This window comes from Castor canadensis, chromosome 7 (genome assembly GCF_047511655.1).
Source record: "Castor canadensis chromosome 7, mCasCan1.hap1v2, whole genome shotgun sequence".
In the NCBI taxonomy this organism is placed as follows: Eukaryota; Metazoa; Chordata; class Mammalia; order Rodentia; family Castoridae; genus Castor; species Castor canadensis.
In genome coordinates, this window is record NC_133392.1 from 54,731,781 (window position 1) to 54,755,842 (window position 24,062).

The 24,062-nt window shown below is 38.0% G+C and overlaps 1 protein-coding gene across 1 annotated transcript in view; it reads left to right on the forward strand.

Annotated features, from left to right (window-relative positions):
• The window catches only part of Reep3 (receptor accessory protein 3), a 97,566-nt gene that overhangs the window by 54,781 nt on the left and 18,723 nt on the right, over positions 1 to 24,062 (forward strand). The window contains exons 3-5 of the mRNA XM_020169785.2: positions 18,376 to 18,452; positions 21,979 to 22,099; positions 22,277 to 22,390. Of these exons, the coding sequence (XP_020025374.1) occupies positions 18,376 to 18,452; positions 21,979 to 22,099; positions 22,277 to 22,390 (312 nt within the window). The remainder of the gene's footprint in view (positions 1 to 18,375; positions 18,453 to 21,978; positions 22,100 to 22,276; positions 22,391 to 24,062) is intronic.

Consider the following 24,062-nt stretch of genomic DNA (forward strand, 5'->3'; position numbering starts at 1 on the left):
AAAATGAAAAAAAAATAAATAAATAAATAAATTTTTCTTTTTGTGCTGTTGGGAATTGAACTCAGGGCCTGGTGCATGCCTGGCAAGTTCAATTTTATTTTTAACACTTCAACTGATCTTTTAATTTCTCCCCATAAGTGTTAAATTTCTTTTTCTTTCTTTCTTTTCTTTACTTTTCTGGTTTTTGACATAAGGTCTCACTATATTGCCCAGGCTGGTCTCGATCTCCTGAGCTCAAGTGATCCTCTTGCCTCAGCTTCCCAAGTGCTGACTTGGACTACTGGTGTGCACCACTATGTCTGATTTCTCAGAGCTTTTTATTCTGTGAATGTTCTTTGTAGCATTCTACTCTTTTATGTTTAAATTTTATTTTCTGTTTTCTGAGACTATGAATAATGTTTTTTTAGATATGTTCTTTCTGCATAGTATTTCCTTTGAGTTGCTTTTTGTTGTTTGTTTGTTTTAAAGTCTAGGTTGTTTTGTTTTGTTTTTTGGTGGTACTTGGGTTAGAACTCACAGCCTTGCACTTGCTAGGGAGGCACTCTATCACTTGAGCCACACCCCTGGCCCCAGCCTCTATATTTCATGTGTCATTTCCTCAAACATTGGGTTCTCTGCTTATACTGGAGTGTTTTAATGAAAAGCGGGTTGCAGTCCTCAGCCCAGGAAGGGACCTGTGGAATGTGGTGTTCTCTGTAGAGTGAGTGGACTAGATCATCCATTATCTTTGTTCCTAAGGCTGCCATAAGGATGTATCATTAGCCCAATGGCTTAAAATAACATAAATTTATCATGAGAAGTTAGAGAAGCTAGAAGTCCATAATCAAGATATTAACAGGACTACAAAATCTGTGGAGGAGAATACTTCCTCACCAGTCTCTATGATTTTTTTTGGCATTACTGGGGCTTGAACTCAGGTCCTCACACTTGCTAGGCAGGCACTCTGCCACTTGAGCCAGTCCCCCAGCCTCCACACCTTTGTTTAACTTGTGATTGTTGTAAGCACTTAGTCTCTGTCTCCACTGTCCAACGGTGTTGCCCCCTTGTGTTTCTGTGTCTGTTTCTCTTCTTTTTTTCTTATAAGGCTGTCAATCATACTAGATTAAGGGCCTGCCCTACTCCAGTATGACCTCATCTGAATTTACCATATCTTCAGTGACTCTATTTCCAAATAAGTTTCCGTTCTGAAGTTCTAAGGGCAAGACCTTTAAATTAGTCTGTAGTATCATAACAAAATGCCACAGAATGAGTGACTTAAACAGCAAAAGTTCTTTTCTTTTTTTTTTTTTTTTTTATTCATATGTGCATACAATGTTTGGGTCATTTCTCCCCCCTCCCCCCACCCCCTCCCTTACCACCCACCTCACCCCCTCCCTCTCCCCCCAACCCCCTCTCTCTACCAAGCAGAAACTATTTTGGCCTTATCTCTAATTTTGTTGTAGAGAGAGTATAAGCAATAATAGGAAGGAACAAGGGTTTTTGCTAGTTGAGATAAGGATAGCTATACAGGGAGTTGACTCACATTAATTTCCTGTGCATGTGTGTTACCTTCTAGGTTAATTCTTCTTGATCTCACCTTTTCTCTAGTTCCTGGACCCCTTCTCCTATTGGCCTCAGTTGCTTTTAAGGTATCTGCTTTAGTTTCTCTGTGTTGAGGGCAACAAATGCTATCTAGTTTTTTAGGTGTCTTACCTATCCTCTTATCTCCCTTGTGTGCTCTCGCTTTATCATGTGATCAAAGTCCAGTCCCCTTGTTGTGTTTGCCCTTGACCTAATGTCCGAATATGAGGGAGAACATACGATTTTTGGTCTTTTGGGCCAGGCTAACCTCACTCAGAATGATGTTCTCCAATTCCATCCATTTACCAGCGAATGATAACATTTCGTTCTTCTTCATGGCTGCATAAAATTCCATTGTGTATAGATACCACATTTTCTTAATCCATTCATCAGTAGTGGGGCATCTTGGCTGTTTCCATAACTTGGCTATTGTGAATAGCGCTGCAATAAACAATGGGTGTGCAGGTGCCTCTGGAGTAACCTGTGTCACAGTCTTTTGGGTATATCCCCAAGAGTGGTATTGCTGGATCAAATGGTAGATCAATGTTTAGCTTTTTAAGTAGCCTCCAAATTTTTTTCCAGAGTGGTTGTACTAGTTTACATTCCCACCAACAGTGTAAGAGGGTTCCTTTTTCCCCCCGCATCCTCGCCGACACCTGTTGTTGGTGGTGTTGCTAATGATGGCTATTCTAACAGGGGTGAGGTGGAATCTTAGTGTGGTTTTAATAGCAAAAGTTATTTTCTCACAATTCTGAAGTGTGGAAGTCCAAGATCAAGATGTCATCGGGGCTAGTTCCTGGTGAGGCCTATCTTCTGGTTTATGGATGGCCACCTCCTCACATGTCTTTTCTTCCGTGCATGCATGGAGAAAAAAATCTTTTCCTTTTCTTATAAGGATTTCAAGCCTACTGTCTTAGAGCCCCACCCATATAACTTCATTTGACCTTAATTGCCTCCATAAATGTCCTATCCCCAAATACAATCACAATGGGAGCTAGGGATTTTACCTACAAATTTTAGGGACACATATTTCAGTCCATAACAAACTTCAATATAACTTTTGGGGAGATACCTTTCAACCCATAACAACCATTTTGTTGGAACATTACCAATGTCTATATCTTTAGATCTTTCCTCTTGTGCCAGTCAGATCCTACAGGGAAGACTCTTAAATTCTGAAAGGTATTGGTAGCCAGTATTCTAGCAGGAGAATAAGGCCTGGAAATTCTCAACATTCAGATTGTAAATTTATTTAATCTCTACTAGCCCTGCCTTTGGCTATACCAAAGATTTGCAAATCCACTGGCCTTTCCATTGATCCTTTCCAGAGAATAAACTGCAGAGTTCCTCTAGGGAAGGAGGGACATCACCAGCTGCTAGAGTGGGAGCAGCTGGGGCCTCCCTGCTCCAGAAGGCAACTTACAGCTATCCTTCCTACTGGCAGCCCTTTGATAAAGAACTGAGCAGATCTGTTGAGCTCTGCAGCATAAAGTTGGGTTCCTACTGCCAGTTCACCACTTAGTTTTCTCAGGTCTCCTAAGTTAGGTACAACTCATCCATTTCCTCCTGGCTCAGAAATTTGATGCTTTTTTTTCTTCTTTGTATTCTTTTTCACTTATGTCTTTTTTTTTAAAAAAATCATTTTATTATCATTTTAATGAGATTTGCAGAAGGAGTGGAATTAAATATATTCAGTCTAGCATCTTTTCCCATATTTCTAAATTAACTTTATGAGTTGAATATTTATAGTTGAATTATACTATGATATCAAAATAAAACTTACTATAAATTGACATTAGTTTTTAAATGAGATCACACAGAAAATGGGCATTAAAGTGATATCTTTTTTTCAATCCTTATAACTTTAAGGGTTAGAGGCATAGGTCAAGTGGTAGAGTACTTGTGTAGCAGGCTTGAAGCCCTGAGTTCAATCCCAACCCCAATACCACAAAAATAATTTTTTTTAATTTAATTTTGGCTGTCATAGAATGAATACATGTGTACCCTGTCTTGAATTATAGGTGTTTGTAAATTAGGTTTTTGTTTGCTCTGGTTTTGCAGTACTGAGGATCAAACCCAGGGCCTCACCCATGCTAGGTAATTACTATGCCACTAAGCCTGCAAATCGTATTTCAATAAATAAAATCACAATTTCAATGTACTTGAGATAGTTCATTATCCTTTACTAAATTCAATCTACCTTATTTATTTATTTATGTATAGTACTGAGGATTGAACCTAGGCATGGTAGACAAACACTCTACCACTAAGTTATATCCCCAGTCTTTTTTTGTATTTTGAGGCAGTCACCCTAAATTGCCCTGGCTGGCCTCAAACTCACCTTACTGTTTTCTAAAAATAAGTTCTTCAGGATCATTATAATAGACCCAAAATCAGGAAGCAACTGTTAAATATGAATAAGATTATGTAACTGAGGGGTTGAAAATAAATGCCTAATATAGTTCCTTTTAAAATTTTAGAATATGAATTAATGCAGCTCTCAACCTTCATGAAGTACATTGAAAGCATTCCCATAATCTCTACACAAAGATGTGGCTAGCCAACTGCAGCAGCTTCCAGTAAAAATGCTTTGGAAAACACACTCATAGAAAAAAGTTCTCACAGTAGCACTAAACTTAAGAGACTAAGTCAGACTTTTGCTAATAACTAGGAAGAATTTTACCAACTGCACCAGTGGAAATGAATTTTAAAACAGAGCCAGAAACAGTTGTTTCCATTAAAGGAAATGTTGCTAAGAAGCACTAGAAGAGAAGCCTGGCCACCACCACCCTCATCCCCAGTGATGGAGTAACTAACTGCAAATCATAAAAGCTGCAAGAACTGAAAACCTTAGCTGCCTCCACCCTTCCCTGCAGGAGAAATGCATTCACAGGGAGCCAGTGTTCTGCTTCCTTTCTCTGTTCAGAAACCCTACTGCTTTACAGAAAATTCCAATAAGGTCCAAAAAGACTATAAAAGAAATCGAAAGTATAGTAGTAGACTAAACCAAAAATTAAGCTGATGGTAATACAAATCACAATTTATATTCTCAAATATAATAGTCGTTAAAAACTATTTTAAAAAAGAAAAATGAAACAAACTCACAAAACAAGAAAAATATCTAAATTAACAACTTAAGAAAGTAGGATAAATAAGGCAATATAAAAATCAGGAATTAATATAACTAAGAATTGTTCACTTGAATGAGCTGGACATGGTGGTCTCAGCACTCAGGAGGCTGAGACAGGAGACTCTTGAGTTTGAGGCTAGCCTAGACTGCATACCAACCCTGTCTCAATGACAGAACAAAAACAGGGGCCCTTTGTGGTGGTTCACACTTGTAATCCCAGCTACATGCAAAGTGGAAATGGGAGCATTGCAGTTTGAGGCCAGCCAAGGCCAAAAAAAAAAAAAAAAAATTAGCAAGATCCTATCTCAAGCTGAGTGCCAGTGGCTTTCGACTGTAATCCTAGCTACTCAGGAGGCAGAGATCAGGAGAATCACAGTTGGAAGCCAGCCCAGGCAAATAGTTCACGAGACCCTATCTCAAAAAAACCCAACACAAAAAAGAGCTGGTGGAGTGGCTGAAGGTGTAGGCCCTGACTTCAACTCCCACTACCACAAAAAAAAAAAAAAAAAAACTAGCCAAAGCCTAGAGGTGTGGTTCAAGCAGTAGAGCACCTGCCTGACAAGTTCAGAGCCCTTAGTTCAAATCCCAGTACTGCCACAAAAAAGTAAAAATTAAAATAAAGCTTTATGCCTAGCACTGGTAGCTCAAACCCATAATCCTAGCTACTTGGAAGGCTGAGGTCAGGAAGATCTTAGTTCAAGGTCAGCCTAAGCAAATAGTTCATGAGACTCCATCTCTAAAATAACCAGAGCGAAAGGGACTGGACTAGTGGCTCAAGCAGTAGAACACCTGCTTTGAAAGACTAAAGCCTTGGGTTCAAAGCCCAGTCCCACCAAAAAAAAAAAAAAAAAAAAAACCAAGCATGAAGGTACATGCTGCAATCTCAGCTATGTGGGAGGTAGAGATGGAGGATGAGAATTTAGGTCTGAGACTGACCCCAGACAAAAAGGACAAAACTCTACCTAAAAAATGGAAGCAATAAAAGGGCTAGCAGTATGGCTGAGTTAGTAATGCAGTTGCCTGGCAAGCAGGAGGCCCTGAGTTCAAACCTAAGTACCACCACCAAAAAAAAAAAACACATGAAAGAGCTTAGATGGGAAAACAAGAAGAGTAGTAGAAGGATTGCTAAATTGAGAAACAAATGCATTTAAGCAACAAGGCTAAAGTCAAGTGACAAAATATTAAACTATCTGAAATCTTTATAACTAAAAAGTGGGTATTTTCTAATACTGTTAGATATACCTAACCTTTTGTACAGCCAGAGGTTACACTGTTTATACAGTGAAATTTCCTCTTTTACACAATACCAGGATCTGCCTTTGGAATGTTCAGACATGTACATCATCTTTCCATTATTTAATTTTTAAAATACCCACTACAGCTGTAATAATCAGATTGTCAACCAAATTGCCATCACACTAGGAAAGGTCTTCCTAAAAATATAAAAGCCAGAGCTATTCCTAAAAATTTTAACTAAAAAAGGGAAATAAAATATCTCCCCAAAACTTCATATAACCTTAAAAGCATATGGATATAGTGGTTCACACCTGTAATCCCAGCTACTTGGGAGGCAGAGACAGGAGGATCGTGAGTTTGAGACCAACCCTGGCAAAGTTTGCAAGACCTTATCTCAAAAACAAAATAAAAACAGAAGGGCTGAGGTTGTGATTCAAGAGTCCCAGTTCTAGAGAAAAGAACAGAGAGAAAGATGTAACTGCAGAAATGTAATAGAAAATGTAAGAAATTTCTTTTGAACAGCTATAAAAATTTTGAATATATTGAATTGTTTTAGCTTAAATTTTGCCGCCATGGCTATTAGAATGTCTTTTACTTAAAAAAATGAAAGAAATCACCTTAAAAAAAAAAAAAAAGAAAGAAAGAAAGCACATCCAAACTCTATAGGTAAAATGGAAAAATATTTCAAAAGGTCTTAAAAAGTCACAGAAAGAGATTGAATTGAGTAATTTGTATTTTACAAAATTATAGCAACTTCCAAAAGTTTCCAATGGGTCTCTTTCAAATGAAGATCTAACACGTTAGTTTTGTTATGTCATGGCCTTGTTGAGAAGATTGTCAGAATAAATCATTGGAGTCAATTGGGGAAGCTTTTGCCATTAACGTTGTATTGTAACATGATGTCAGCCTCACAGTCAAGGTTTTTTCCCTCTCCCTGTAGGAGGCAGATTTCCTGGGTTTTTTGTTTTGGGTTTGGTTTTTTATAATATTGGGGATTGAATCCAGGGCCTCAGTGCATATGAGGCACGTATTCTACCACTTGATCCATGCCCCCATCCCTTTTTGTTTTGTTTTATTTTGCTTTGGGGGTAAGGTCTTGCTAGCTTTGCCAGGCCAACCTCAAACTTATGATCCTCCTGCCTCTGCCGCTGGTATAGCTGGAATTGTAGCCATAAGCCACCACACTGGATCCAGATGTACACTTAAGAAATAGACTCTCAAGTGCACTTTATCCTGAGAAGGAAGGGAGCCTCCATCAAGTTGTCCATATTCAGATAGCTTTTGGGATCAGGGTAGACAAGAACATTCTTCATGGATTTTGGGGTAGAGAAGTCTGTTGAGCCACCCTTCCCTGGACTGTTTGGTTAAAACTTTGCTAATTGCTAGCAATGAATGATGCCTCCAAAGGTGGGCTAACAGCCTAGCTACTTCTACTTTTTTAGCTTTTGATAGAGTTTCATAATGATAATGTCTATAAATGGTGTTATGACAGTAAGGTTATATTTTGAAATGTTTGCATTAAATAAGTTATCTCACAAAAACCAAGTTCATCTATTCTCCAAACTGAAAGCTGTTCTTTTTTTTTTTTTTTTTTTTTGCAGTAGTGGTGTTTGAACTCAAGGCCTTCACATTGAGCCACTCCACCAGCCGTGTTTTGTGGTTTTTGGGTATTTTGGTTTTTTTTTTTTTTGAGATATGGTCTCACAATATTTGCCCAGGCTGGCTTCAAACCGTGATCCTCCTGAGCTCTGCCTCCTGAGTAGCTAGGATTACAGGTGTGAGCCACTAGCATGTGGCCCTAATGCATTCTTATACTCTCCATGAATATCACCACCTTTTTCTAGTCAGAACTGTTTCTTTTATTGATTTGTTTGTTTGTTTGTTTATCTATTTATTTTGAGTTGCTGGGGATCCAACCCAGTGAGTTCTGCATGCTAAGCAAGTACTCTAGCACCAAGCTACATCTTCAAACCTCTAGTTGGTATCATGAGTACATGTAAATCAGCCTCCTAAAACAGTGCTCTCAAACTTTCATGAGTACACAAATCCCACTGGGACCTTGTCAGAATGCAGATTCTAGTTTATAGATCTGGCCTGGGCTTCAGATTCTACATATCCTGCCAGCTCCCAGGTGTTGCCAGTGCTCCTGGTCTAGAATTCAGTACATGTTCTAAATCCTGATCACATGCATGGCGTGTTCCTTTTCAACACCTAGCTGCACTCTAATCACATTGTATAACTGTTTGTAATCCCCAGCTATTTCCATTTTCTTCTTTGTTTGTTTACTTGTTAATTTGCAGCAATAGGATCTCCCTCTGTAGCCCAGGTTGCCTTGAACTTGCAATCCTCCTGCCGCCACCTCCTGAGTTCTGGGATTCTTAGGTGATTCTTATTCCAAGCCAAATGGAAAACCATTGACTTAGAGGTATCTTATGTTATTGTGGCACTCAGCCTCATCACAGCCCTTTACCACAGTTGTGCATTTGTGGATGGGCACTAATCACAAATAATTTGCTTTAGAAACACCTTATGTAAATTGATTAGCCACTTGGTATATATTAAAGAAAACCAATATTTTAGCAAAATAAATCATATACTATAATTGGGGTGGTAAGAATATTGAGTTGTAGTTCCTCATACTTTCTATGCTATAGGTCTAGCTAATGTCCCTTTCCCATCATCCACCCTTCTCTCTGCTCCTTCTCTAGCCTCTTTCCTCAAACTGTTTACCCAGGGCAGCTCATCACAATCCAATCGTCCTGTGCTCTTCCTTGCCCTACACCATATGTACTCACCCAAATGTGAATCTTGGCACTGTCTGTCTGTGAGATTGACTGTACCTGCACCTGAAAAGAAGTAATTTCATAACAGGTTTGGAATCCATCATGATGGAGATTTAGTCTTCCTGTAGTTTTTTTGTTGTCATTGTTGTTGTTTGTTTTGTCTTTTTGTTTTTTCTGTGAGTCTTTGCTTTCTCAGGAAAGTTCTAATCTAGCATTATAAGGGCTGGTTCTTACTGTTTGAATATTTACTATATGTTTAAAGTATGCTTCAGTGTAAAGCTACAGTGTGTATATAGGGTATGGTATTATACCTAAAGAATGAAATTTTTCATTTATTGTGTCAGCTGTGGCCTTACCTGTCACCTAGAGAAAGAAGCATATATTTTAGTGGCCAGGTTAGTTCACTTGAGAAGTGGCAAGATGGTATCAACTATGTGAAGGCAGATAAGGAACTGGGGGCCTAGGTGCTAAGGAATGGCCATGTCTTGGGAGTGCCTAGAATAGGGAACATAATGAACCAAGACTCTGGGAGTTCCAAGGGAAAAAGAAAGTTGGGTGACAATTTAAGACAGGAACCATGATAACCAACAGGATGGCCAGCTAGTCCAGGATAGGCTCTTTCCCATGCTAAAATCCTGAAAAATTCTCTACAACGTTGTTAAAAGGGAACTGTGTCTCTTACAAATGCATATTATTCCAGATAAATCAAGAGGACTTTAAACAAAAAAAGTGAAGTATGACTTCTCAGCCAGTGTGGATTGCAGGAGTCACTTGGGAACTAAGAAGTCATTCCTTCCTAAATTCTGCTCCCCTAAGCAGTTCCTGCTTTTTGCATCTTCTTTTCAATACTTTATAAACTAATTATCACCTAATTTTTAAACATTTCTGTATTTTCCCTTTTCTCAAGCTTCTTAAACTCTGCAGAGGTCTGGGATGAGATACATGGGGTTTCTGTGATTCAAGGGTACTGGAGAGACCAACACAATATAATATGGTGACAGAGGCTTCTGATTCTATGCACAGTCTGTCCCATGTGAGTTCACTTTAACAGGAGATCATGTAGATAATTTGAGGCTTTCTGCTTCAAAACAACAGGGTGTTCTGTGAGGTCCCTGTCAGTGATAACTAGAAACTGCAGTTAAACAATGTTGCTGAGTTCAGCATCTGAAAGTAGAACTCTTAACCATGAATTCTGGGACGCTGCAGAAGGTTAAGACATACTCAATGCCGCAGTAGACCGACCACAAACTTGAATAAGCCCAGATCAACCTGACACACTCCATCTTTTTAAAAAGTGATGTTCAGCCATGGTCTCTATTCACTTTGGATCTAACTGCAGCTAGCTTATTTCCAACCATGCTGCAAACTTGGCACAGCACTGGGAAAAATCCCATAACTGAGCCATCTGGATTGGATAAAAGAGGGAGTTTTTCTATTTGATTTCTCACATTTTGTTCCTCTTTGTTTTGAAGGGGAAAAAATCATTATGAGAGTAACCAAATTATTGCATAATTGCAATAATTATGGTAAGGAAATAGAAGAAAACTTTTCCAACTCTATACTGTTTCTGAAGAGTTCTATATCAGAGGATCTCTCTGTCCTCTGAAATGTGGTATAGAATGAATTCACTTGACTGAGTAACAAGTAATGGTTAGAAAATAAAACTCTTTGGGTGGTCTGAAATTCAGCAGTGTTTATTTCTTTGAGACTCAGCAAAGATTTTTTTTTTTCCAGTGAAGCATATTTTAGCATTCTGTGCTCTGGATTTCCTTAGTGTGGTTATAATTGAAATCATTAGGCTTGTGATTTTTTTCATTTTTTCCTTTAAAACCAGCGTCAGTAGCTTTATGATTAGCAGAATCTATAAGTAAGAAAAGTTGAAAGTTTTAAAATGCCTGTTATCTGTGACAAAATAAACACTTTTGTATGCTGTAAACTGCTGCTTATATTTCAGTTAACTTGCTTGAATCTTGTATCAATTCAGACCTTAAAATTTAAGGGCTAGTTCACTAGAAGAATTCCACTGTGTCTGCCTTACCAGGCGCAGGCTGCTAGGTGCTGAGCATATAATAAATTTCAGTCCTTGTTGGTTGTTTTAGTCAAGTGTCAGAGGCATGTATTACATAAACCAACCACACAGGTATACTGAAAAGGCAAAGCACAAAGTGCAGAGATTTATGTATGATCTTTGGAGAGAGACAGGGTAATGACGAAAGTCTTTCCATTAGAAATAAAGAAATTTCATTCATACAAGGCAGTGAATAATATGTAATATATAAGCTAACACAATAAAATATTAGTAGCTCTATGTAGGGTCTAACATTGTGCTGATAATTGCCTATTCTTACTCTTTTATATGTCTTCTTATATTCGTTTCCCCCTCTCCCAAAAGCCTCGTAGGGATAAGAACACCTTGACTGTGATGGCTTGTATTAGTTCATGTCAAAGGCTTTGTTCATAATAGACCCTAAGTAGTATTTATCAAATTAAGATATCACTTTAATTTTCCTTTTTATCATAAAACTGCTTATGTCATTTAACCTATTATTATCATTGCTATTATAACATCACAATGGTAATAGCATAATAAGAAAAATACTTTTTAATTAATGTGCTATTGTCACTGTTATGCATGATTATTGTAAATCTGGGGCAATATGCTTACCATAACCAGAACATGATATTCCCTGCATTCTTAGGGCCTGTGTACTGCTCTCAATTTCTGTAATGGAAATCAGTAGGACCATTATACAGTTACAACCCACTCTTTGTTTGCTTTATTTGTTATTCCTAGGATTTTCACAAAAAAATTTAAAAATGTAAAACATAAAAACTTGTTTTGTTAAAAAAGAAAGATCATGAAATGAGGCTAACTTTTATTTAGCATCAGGATATGTAAGTAAATGCACTCCCATTAAATGGAGCATGGACTTCTGGTAGTAAATTTAGCCTATGGGTACATTCATTTTACAGTATTCACTCAGGCTTTAAATATCCTCTAATTCCTCTGGGAGAGTAAAGCTAAGGACTATATCACATGACTGTCTGGATTTCTGAAATGCTAAGGCTTTATGAAAGCCTTATGGATTTTGAGTGGTAATAAAGCAAGTACTGGCTTGTTAAGTAGGATAACCTGATCATGCCCCATATAAACTAGAATGCAATTTCAGATGCTATGGTTTTATATCACAGATGACTCCAAAATCTTTAAAAAAACTTGCTTAATTATAAGAGTGTATTTCCGTAGAAAAATAAAATCTAGTTGATATCTGAATGATTTTAAGATTACATTTGAAGACATTCATTTATAAATATTTTATTTTAAATTAATATATTTATCACATTTCTCTAGTCACAAAAAATGCATAAAGTGCTCCAAAATTGAAAAATGACTGCCATTTCATTGTGACCACATCCAGGAGAAGTTCATTACTGAATAATTAGGGAAAATTAACTGTACAATCTTGTTTGTTAGGTTAACCCGGTTCATTAGTTCTTTTAATAAATGTTCTTAGTATGTGCTTTTGTGCCAGGAAGTATACTAGACATAAGGTACACTCGTGGGAAAGAAAGCAAAGCAAAGTAAGCTAAACAGCATAGGGAGCAGCATTCCCATGACACCTTTTCTCTGCCTTTTTGCACTCTCGTCTTCGGACAGCTCATTGGCTTCCTACTCAGAACATGCTTACTTCAGACTTCATGCATGTTTTGAACAAGCTTATTCTGTTTGATTTCCTATCCTATTGAAAATACGTGGGGATTGCTGCTGAAGGCACACATACTGACCGTGGGCGATGATGGGTAACAAATCCACACAGGCAGAAGCCACGCCTCCCAAGGGATCACAGTAACAATGAAAAATAGTATGCCTCTGGCTCTGTTCCAGTCCACTGCATGAGAACATCACCCCTTCCTACCCTCCAGTTGCTTCCCAAATACTTCCAAGAGTCCCCTAAGGATATCTGAGTAAGGGTTTCTGAAAATAGTTCTCTTCTCAATTTCCCCATCCTTATGGAGGTCACACTGATCACCATCAACCAGGGCATCATTAGTTGTGTCCCAGATGATCCCTCACAGCACTCTGACCAATGCCTACCTAATTCTAGAACCATTGCTGTGGTGGCCTTGTCCTGTTACTCCCCACATAGAATAGTGTGTGACTTCTCATATTGGGTACAGGGGAGGGAGGGCTAAAATGCCGTGATCATAATAGGCAATAAGAATGCAGTGACAGAAGGAGTATAGAAACTTATTTCTCTGCCACATAATAGTCCAGCATGAGGCAAGAAATTTATTTCAGAAAAAAATCTTCCTCCTACAACTATTTTAGAACTGAGACTGCCCACCTTCAACACAGCTTCCAAGGCTGCTCTGCTCCCTGCCAGCTCAGCTAGCAAAAGAGAGGAAGAATATGTGGAGGAGACACACCCACTGCCGCAAAGCTTCAGCTTATTTTCTGGTGGTAAGAACTAGATACATAGCCCTGCCTACATGCAAACTGGGGCTGAGGAGCACAGGTCCCAACTGGGCCACATCACAACCACACTCTGTCCCTGTGCAAGCTTTTTTCTTTTCTTTTTGTGGTGCTGGAGTTTGAGCTCAAGGCCTCCATGCTTGCTAGGCAGGCACTCTACCACTCGACCCCCCAGACCCATGTACCCTTTTTACAGACAGCAAGATGTCACTTCCATGCCTTTCTTGCTTTATTGTCCTAGACCTTTCATCACTGCCCTTGCTGTAACACCCAGAGCTTGCCAGGGCATCCTTGGTCACAGTCTGTTCCAGTCCTTCCCCAGGCAGCTGGTTTTCCCATCTGTAAAAACAACTTTTCTGAACCTTTAGTGCTCTTCTCCAATCCACTCCTCTTCCCACCTATGCCCAGCCTTAACAGATGACCTGCCACTCCTCCCACTGCAGAGTGGAAGCAGAGGTCCTCAGCTATGCACCACTTCAGCCTTCTTCTCTTCATAGCCCCTTTTTTTCTTCCTTTCCCTCTGCCCCAGGGGAACTGGATCCCAGCTTTTTCCTCCAGCCTACTCTTCTTTCCATCTGCATTCCTAATCTTACTCTTATCCATCTCATCCAGCATCTTGTTCCACTAAATATTGCTATTTTTCTCATGATTTCAGTCTCCTATCTCCTCTAATAAAATGTTAAATCCTTGAGGGTAGAAGCTGTCATATCTTTGTTTCTGTTCGCATGACATAAAGTAGGTAGGGTTTGCTGCAGTTGTATCACTCATTGGTAGTGATGTCACCTGAGTCCTCAAGAACTGACTAAATAATATGTTTTATGTAAAAAATTAGATAAAAAGAGCCTCCTCCCATAATTCTCCCTGTTTCTAAAAATGAATTGTCACCTATGCTGAAAGTATTTACCACCAAGATTAAGGTTATATATATACTGAAGAGGGTCAAAGAGACTTTTAAGGAAAAGTTGGGCACTACTTCCTTGTTAATCATTCTCATGAAGGCATCTAAAAAGCAGTTGGTTGATTTTACCAACTGTGTCTGAACTGGAAAGAAGTACTATTTGTTCCTGCTGTCCCCAAAACATAAATCTGTACCAATAAAGACAATGCTAGTAACCTTTGTCCCCAGGAACTTAAAAGATAGATTGTAGTTTGTTGAAGTCACCTATTAAATTGCTGACCTTTATTTGCATAACACATTTGAATAGAATTATTTGTCTATTCTGTTTGGTATGTGCAGTCAACCCTCCATATCCACGGGCTCTCCATTCTTACGTTCAACCAATTGCATATCAAAACTACCTGAAAAAAATGGTGCTTGTGCTGAATATGTACAGACATTTTTTTCTTGTCATTTTACCATAAACAATATAGGTAACAGCTGTTTACATTGCATTTACTTTATATTAGGTATTATAAGTAATTTAGAGATGATTTAAGATATGTGAAGGGATGTGCATACATTCTACACAAATATTACACTATTGAGCAGTGGCAGATTGTGGTATCTGCACAATTCAAGGAGCAGATACAAAAGGGTGAGTGTACATTCAGAATATTAGCAAAGTGATTGTTGTCCAACCAATTTTTGCTGTTAAGATTATATTTTATTCATGTTTTCACTTGATCTAAAGAATGTTTTCTATGTCTTATTATAATTTTATGGTTTACTCTTTCACTCTTTTGTTTTTTTTCCCCCCCGACCTTGACTTCTTTCTAGTATTTCCTTCCGGCAAAATCTTTAACAGTAGACTGAGTGGCCTTGAGATATAGTTTTAATAAGAGCTTCGCTGAGTAATCACTTCATTAAAAAAAAAAAACCTAATCCATTAATGAAAAGAAAGAAAGCAATACATTTTTCAAGGTTAACTTTCTTTGTGGTTGCGCCCATAAATAACACATGCTCATTGAATTACATTTAATCATTGCCTAGGTTCAACTATACTTAAGGTATGTATTTCTAGTAAGGAAAATGAAAAATCCGTAAGTTCAAGAAGCAGATTGTCAAAGAATTTATTCTTGTAAAACCATGGAGTTTTGCTTATTTAAAATTGTAGTCAGTACTCCAGGAAAGTGTTCAGAATACTCTATTGATTGCATCGCTTGTTGATTAGTAGGGTTTTTTTTTTTTTCTGTGTTTAGCCCCCCCACACACCTTTACTGGGGATTGAACTCAGCCCCAGCCTTGCAAGGCAAGCACTATGCCACTTAGTCATGCACCCAGTCCTATTTTCTTCTTTTTCTCCTTTTTGAAATAATTTTGACATTATTAAGTGTTCTCACAAAGTTTTCCTTAACTTTGCCTACAAATTTATGAATAATTCTATTCCTACTACAAATAGAATTCCTAATAGAATTTTAATCCTATTTTCCATAATGTTGGGATCTTGTCTCTTTTAACTGGGAGCTAGGGCATCTAATGTAGTAAGAGTAGCAAAACATCTTTTATCACCTATACAGTTTTGTGTTGTAGAGATAAATATCATATTTATTTTGTAAGTTTTTAAATTTAATTGATGACTTCATTTGAAAGTTGAAGCACAAGTACTATTGAAATCTTTGGGACATGCCAATAGCATGTCTGATATTCAGAGAATATCAGAAAACTACTACTATGTGTACAGTTCCTTTTGTTTCTATCCTACTCTGTTAGTAGGTAAATTGTAACCGTTCCTTTTGTCTCTATCCTACTCTGTTAGTAGGTAAATTGTAACCGTGGAACATTACTTACAGTTGTTATCCCATTGAAAATCACAACCAGAATAATGCTTGTGAAATAATGAAAAATGTAAAATAGCAACCTTGATTTAAATACTTTTATTTTCCTGAGAGTTTCCTAAACTTTCTATGAGGAGAGTCAAACTCAATTTAAGCTACCACTTTCCCTGGAAAGAAGGTTGGTAAGTTTACACTGAAATAAATCCCTGTGCTAAGTGCAGGAGAGGGAGAGCTAGGAATTCAAGGGAACCAGAAAGATTGGTCTGGTGGTAGCCACTTACTTACTCTTCCAGACAGACTGCGCCTGTTCCAGCCATTTCCTAGCTCACTGACCTGGAGTAACTTATTTATTTTGCCTTTAGCAAAATGAAGGAAGTTTACCATGTTATTTGTTTTCAAATTGTATCCAAAAAGCACACAAGAATATCTCCGCAGGAGTCCTAGGCATATTGACTAGAAGACCCAAGTAGAACAGTCTCTCTTTGTAATGTTTTTATAGTCTTAAAGGATTGTTTAGTTTTAAAAAGCTTGATCACCTCAAAGTCTCTTCTTGTTCTATAAAAGCACATTGTTTTCTGCAGTCATTTTTTCCTTCATTTCTTTTTTGCCAAAAAGTCCTATAGCAATGGAGGCAACAGATAACTTATGAATACAGTTGAGAGGCAAAAGTACTAACGTAGTGTTTGGATTTGAAAAGACTAAGTGAATGGACTCATGGGGCTTCACTTCCATTTTTTACAAAGGGTGGGGTTTGAACGGGAGAGAAGAAAAGATAACACACACAAGAGGCACACATGGGATTTCACCCCTGAAAGAAAACTCCCCATCCTCACATAAAAGCTTGGAACTGGTAACAGTGACAGAGATAAAGGAAGTCATGAAAAGTGAATAACTAAAGAAAAGATTTGGTCTATTTTTTACATTTGCAATGATCTTATATTTCAGATATAGATAATGTACCCCATTATGCTTTGGGCAATTTTTCAAGCTCTGTAGATTTTCTGTAAATTAGAGCAAATTGATATTGTTCACATTTCACAATACAGTTGCTTAAAAAGTTATTTATTACTATTTTTAATTGATTTGTCCATATAAGTAGAAAACTATAAAAACTACTTGAGTTCTAGTCTTATATTATCTGTGAACTATCCAAACAAGCATCTGTATTAAAACAAAATAGACCAATATTTGAATCCCACATTGAGCAATTCCTCAGTTTTTTTCTCTACACCTTAGCCAACACCAGAATCTGGAAGCCTGGATCCACACCCCAGCAAAATGACCTTGAACAAGTCACTTTTACTCTCTGTACCATCATTCTTTTGTCTATGGTGAAAATAATTAATTTTCTACTTCATAATTGTTGTAAGGATTAAGTTATTTAAATTATAGTATTAAACTATTAATTTAGTAATTGGCATGGGTGGCATATTTACTATTACTGAGCAGAAGGAACTTGAATCTGTGAAGAGAAGAAAGTCTATGTACTAACCCAGGTGAGTGGCTCACACCTGTAATCTCAGCTACTTGGAATGCAGAGGCAGAAGGATTGCAAATTCAAGGCCAGTTTTGGCAAAGTTAAGGAGACTCCATCTCAGAAAGGTTTGGGGTATGGCTGTAGTGGTATAGTGCTTGCCTAGTATGCTTGAGGTTCTGGGTTCAATCCCTAGTATCACAAAAAAAGAAGAAGAAGAAAGTCTGTTTACTGAAGTAGAAGAAAAGGTATAAATTTGAGGGAACAAGTTTAAGAGAGATTAATCTGGCAACAGACTGTAAAAAGGATTGGTATTGAGAGATGCCAGCGTGTCAGGGACCAGTTAATATGCTCTAGTCTCAGCAAAAGGTAAAAATATCCTGAATTACCAAAGTGGAATTAGAATGGAATAAAGAGAAAGATGTGTGAGAGGCCACAGGCTTATGTAAGGGAAAGGGAAGAAGACACTAACCTTGGACTCTTAAACTGAATGCCTGGCATTATGGCTGCATCATTAATAGAAGTAACAATCCCAGAACTGTTCTTTGGCTTCTGAACACTTTCTGTATATGGAGAAATAGGGATGTAAAATTTTAAAGACTAATGTGGTCATATCATTATACAATGTTATTCGTGTGATATGTAAATAGCTAATAGTCTTCATCAAGAAATGTACAGATAACATTTTTAAAATTTTGCTCCAATTAAGAAAAGCATTTCCTATTTTCTCATTCTTTGATTTCATCATAAATTATATTGTATCAGGCCACAGAGACATGTTATTCTTTGATTCTAGTAAGCCATGTCTCTTGGCTTAGTGTTATGAAGAGCTGAAACATAAAACCCATTGAAAACAACCATCATTTTCTACATTTGACCCAACATACTATATATCTAGAAATACTATATATAAATATATGTACTATTCATATAAATATAAAATTACTTATGAGCTGCAAATACTTTTAGTCAATTGTTTCATGAGTATTTTTATTATTTCCAGGTCCGCTGGATGATGTATTGGATTGTTTTTGCCCTCTACACTGTGATTGAAACAATCGCAGATCAAACAGTTGCTTGGTAAGTTCTACTGTTGAAGGGGGCGCAGACTACAGACTCAATTTCTGTGGGGAGCAGATTATGCGAAGCCTATGAGAACTTGACATAAGCACAGTTGTGCTCAATGATCTACAGGCTGAGTTTGGCACATTTTGCAAAGGCAAAATGCAGCACAGCTGCTTTTCCTAAGTTGTTTCCATTCAGAGAAGTAGGATGGCAGGTTTCTCGTTACAGTGTCATGCCCCTCCCGGAGAACTCCATTTCCTTGTTTGGCACTGATAAAGGCTCGCTGAAGGAGGATGTGGAGGATTGGATGGGGAATTTGGTATGGGATGGATTGATGGATGGGATTGGATTTTTGGATGGATTGATTGGCTGGCTGCAGGCTGCTTGTGAGAATGACACTGCTGCTGCTGGCTGTTTGTGTGTCTGCTAGTCTAAGGACAAAGACTTTAAAAGAGAACATGGGACAGTGCAAGTCTGAGGAAAGAGACTTTAAACAATAGAAAAGAAGCAAGGTTTTAAAGAATAGTAAACAAGTAAGGCCTTAAAGAATAGAGGAGAAAAGAAGCAAAGTAAAAGAAGACAGTAATAGAAAAAAGAAGTAATGAGGCTATTGTGCGTCTCCATCTGAGCGCCCAGCACACCTGGCCCCAGCTTTGTCTTCTATCTCTTGTCCTTTCTGCATCTTCAGTCGCCCCCAGTTAGGTCGATAGAACAAGAGCTCATGAGAAAGCTTGCAAGAAATTTCAGGTGTTCTGAGTTCTTATCCTGCTCTTGCGACTCACTAAGTGAATTAGTTCCCTAATTATCCAGTGTCTCATCTTCTTTATCTGCTTTCCCCATAAGAACGTTACTTTCCCTCACATGAAGGCAGCTCAGTTCTCCCCACATGCCTCATCCTGCCCTCCACCTCCTTCTCTGCTCCCCCTGAGGATCTTGGGATAGAGAAACTTGGTAGTCATCTTCCATTTTCTACACTGATGACTTCAGAATGTTTTTCTTGATCAATTCTTAAATGACTCCTCCTTTGAAGCCAAGCGTCTGGTTTTGGCCCTCCCTGCCCATCCTTAAAGCTCCCATCTGCAAGCATTGAGACTGCACAATGCTATCATGCATGTCATGCAGCTCAGCACCAGCTCCTTGGCTGCCCTATTCCAGATAACATGAGGCAAAATTAAAGCATGTTTTTTTCTTCACAGATTTAACATTGTACCAAGCAGCAATCCTTAATGGAACAACTTGAATCTCCTCATGCCATATCTCAGTATTGCCTCTCCAATCCCCCTTAAAAAAATGTTTAAATTTATGATGTTACCAGTGTTTTCAGTTTTCCATGCCTCATAAACTTGAGCCTAAATTAGCCTAATAATCATTCTTGTTTGCTTCTTTACCTGGGCTATTAAATGCAGCCAAAAAAATCAATCCACATTAGGTCAGTTTCTCCTTCCACTCCCTCCTGTTTTCTCTTTGAAATATCTTTCCCAAGCTGGGGCTCACACTCATAATCCTACCTACTTTGAAGGCTGAGATTTGGAGGATTATAGTTCAAGGCCAGCCTGGACAAATAGTTTACAAGACCCCATCTCCATAATAACCAGAGCAAAGTGGAAGTGTGGTTCAAGTGGTAGAGCACCTACTTTGCAAGCATGAAGCCCTGAGTTAGAATTGAATTTTCTAGAAAAAAATAGATATAATCAGACTTAAATGTTTTCAACAGCCTGCCCTTACTTGAATTTCACTACACCTCCACCCTTCCTCTTTTTTTGGGAGGGGGTAGGGGTTGCTGCTGATTGAACCCAGGACCTCCTCCATGCTACGCACACACACTCTTACCACTGAGCTGCATCCTCCAGCTACCCCCCACCACCAACCTCGTCTCTCTTCTGATGTGAAATACGTTTTCCTCCCTGTATCCTAAAGCCATTCATTTAACTGTTGTTTTTGGAGTGGAGCTTTGTGGGAGACTTTTCTGTTTGTTTTTAAGTGGCAAAACACAGATTCCAAACCATTCTAGGTGTTTTAAGTTTCAAAGTTCTTTTTGTAAAGTCTTCTTATTTTTTCTGACTTCAAATGTAACCTATATTGAAAAGTGTGAGAGGGCTAGCGGAGTAGCTCAAGTGATAGAGCACCTGCCTAGCAAGCATATGAAGCCCTGAGTTCAAACCCCAGTACCACAAAAAAAAAAAAAAGTGTAGGAAAAGTTTTTAACATGAATGCTAAAAGGTCCCAAACTCCCCTCCAACTGCACTGTGGCAGAGATGCTTTGGCTTTGTTGACTATGCTATAATCACTCTTTGCTGCCCACTACCTGTCTGTCTTGCCCAACACTTACTCAGTCTGTCCTATATTTTGGTGCCTCATGGATCACAGGATGCTGGTACTCTCATGATATATTAGTTAACTTTCAGTATGGCAACAAGCAACCCTAAAGTACAGTGGGTTAGGACAACAGACATTTCTTGTTTAGGTGGCCTGAGGGCAAATGGTTGGTTGCAGCTTTGCTGGACTCAGCTCAGTTTTTTTGTTTGTTTTTTGACAGTACTGGTGTTTGAACTCAGGGCCTCACTCTTGCTAAGCAGGCAGCCTACCACTTGAGCCACTCCACCTTTTTTTGGTTGGGTATTTTTTGAGGTAGGATCTTGAGTTTGAACTATTTGCCCAGGCTGACTTCAAACCACAGTCTCCTGATCTCTGCCCCCTGAGGAACTAGGATTACAGGCATGAGCCACCAGTACCCAGCTTTGGCTCAGTTTTAAATGTCTTCTGATTTCAGGACCAAAACTTAAACATGGCAGAAGGTAAAAGCTTGAAGCAAGAGGTTGAGGGAAATGGGGTGTGAGAGTCAAAGGGAATCTAAAGCTTCCACTTGCATGTCACATGTGTCACATACACATTCTGTTGGTCAAAGCAAGTCATATGTCTAAACCCACAGTCATTAATTGGGGAAGTGTCCTCAGCCTGCAGAGAAGGCATGGCAAAGTCACATGGAAAAGGGCATGGGTGTTTAACCCTATTTCCCAGTCTGCTACAATGGTAATTCCCTTCACTCTTCAGCTGCAAGTAGAATTTGTAAACTTGGCCAAAAGAGATTGGAGAGGAAGTTTTCCAGGAGTTGTAAGAGAAGGGAGATGTGCGCGTGGGGTAAACATCCTGCGCGTGGAGCACACAAAGTTGTGCCCTATTGTTTGGAAGTATGCCGTGTACTTCTGTGGCAGTTTGGTTCTGTAGTCAGGGTGACTGTACCTCACTGTCATGGCTAAATGTCCCTTATACTTTCTCTTAACTGCAGCTCTCCTGTTCCTGCTTGGAAGGGAGAATCTTGTAGTAGAAAGTGTGGGGCTCTGTGGGGCTCTGGCCCCTCTTTGCATAGCTCATCTATAGTTAAATGGGATGGATTTGTCAATTCATGGTCGCTTCCCTGATCATTAACTTTTACATGTGAAAACTTAATGCAGTGATTGAATCTTTTACAGAGTTTTTTGTGATTTCTACATTGTATTTTCATTTTTCACTGACATTTTTTTGTCTACTTTTTTCTTGTTAGGTTTCCCTTGTACTATGAGCTAAAGATTGCCTTTGTTATATGGCTACTCTCTCCTTATACCAAAGGAGCAAGTTTAATATATAGAAAATTCCTTCATCCACTTCTTTCTTCAAAGGAAAGGGTAAGCAGTATCAATCATTTCCGCACATCATTTTTTAGAAATGTATATCGACACATGCTTTTATGCTATAACATTAGTGAAAGAACTATATTGTGAGTCAAAAATCCTAGTTTTGGGCTTCTTAACACTATTTCTAGATAAAATTAACACCTATGTTGTTTGTTTCTGTTTTGCCAGGAGATTGATGATTATATTGTACAAGCAAAGGAAAGAGGCTATGAGACCATGGTGAACTTTGGACGGCAAGGTTTAAACTTAGCAGCAACAGCTGCTGTCACTGCAGCAGTGAAGGTAATTTCTCGTTTTCCTTCTTGTCAAAGGTAAAGAAAGGTGGCTTTCTTATCTCAGATTATTATAAAATTATGATAGAATTTTGCTTTCTGCTTATTCTGATACAGAAAAAGACACATAGATACTATTAAAGATATTAACATTTTGTTTTCTATAACTATATATATTTTTTACACCAAGATACATCTCTGATGTAACTATATTTTTAAACTCTTGATTGATTACAAAATGAGGGATAGTTAATAAATAAAACATACCTGAAAATGCCATTTTGTCCTAACTGTTCCAGTTTATAACCTTAAGATAGTTTGAATAAATCACCTTAAGTAAAGATGACCATTCTTCTTTCTCTGTCTTTGGTGTTCTCTCTCTCTCTCTCTCTCTCTCTCTCTCTCTCTCTCTCTCGATGGCAATATCTTGGTAGGATTTCTGGCTAACTTCTGCAACTCTACTTCAACCAATTTGAGGTAACTGATTATTCAAAATAAGGCATGAAAAATTCTGTTTTTAAAACTTGAATTTTTTTTAGTAAATTACTAATGATATTTGCTGTGTTTGCCAGCCAAGTTATCAAATGAATGCCTTCTGTGAAAATCTGCTTTATGGCTTTTGGATTTCTTTGCATGTTGAAATTGGTGTGGTTTATTTTAAGTACTGTAGAGTAATTGATTTTAGAATATGGTATATAGAAAGAAAACAGGCTTCATATTCAGAAAGTGCTGACTGTGACTTTCTAAGTAAGGATAGGCAGATTACTTAAGTTCTGTATTCCTTAGTTGCTTTGTGCATAAAACATGGTAATAAATCTATCTGTCAGAACATATGTAAAAGCAGTCTTTGCCTGCATATAGCAGGAACCCAGTAAATTTTGGTACCCTGTGTTTACCTCACTTCAAGTAAAAATTTGAATTTACTACTATTAAATTGAGAGTAAGTAGTATTCTGTTTTCAAGTGAGACTATTTTAATTATGTTCAACAAAACAACAATGCTATAAGAAGAAATATTCCAGTTAAATGGTGATTTTATGTAATTGCAATGGTGATAGAATGTAAAATGAAGGTACTTTCACTTTTTCAGAGAGCCGTTTAGCTCAAGCATCAAAGTTAATATAATTAACAAGATGAAAAATTCAAATTATATATCTAGCAGTGTCATACTGAGGACTAAGTGGAAGTTTATTAATTACACAGAACTATTTTTGAAATAACTGTATTAGTGACTATTAATTCTAGTATAGTAATTACTATAATGAGGTGTATTTTTCCTGTTACTTTGCTTTTGAAGGGTTTTTCTTTTATTAAGATGAGCTAGTAAATAATGCAAACTCCAGATCTGAAGGATGGAGTCTTCAGTACAAGTTCCATACAATACCAAGTACAGTAAATGAAAAGAGTGGCTGACTCTAAACAAAGTCATTGGATACCCCAAAATGTCAAAGATAAGGAGAGAATTCTTTTTTGTTGTTGTTGTTTCTAATTTGAACTCAAGGCCTTCTGCTTACTAGGCAGGTACTCTGCCACTTGAGCCATATCTCCAGTCCAGACAGAGGTTTTTGGGGTTTTTTTAGCTATAAAGAATTTTATTATTGTCCAAAAGTTTTGTTGGGTTGATAGATGGAGCAGTTCATTTTCTTAAATGATTTTTTAAGACAGTCTGTCTGTGTAGCCCAG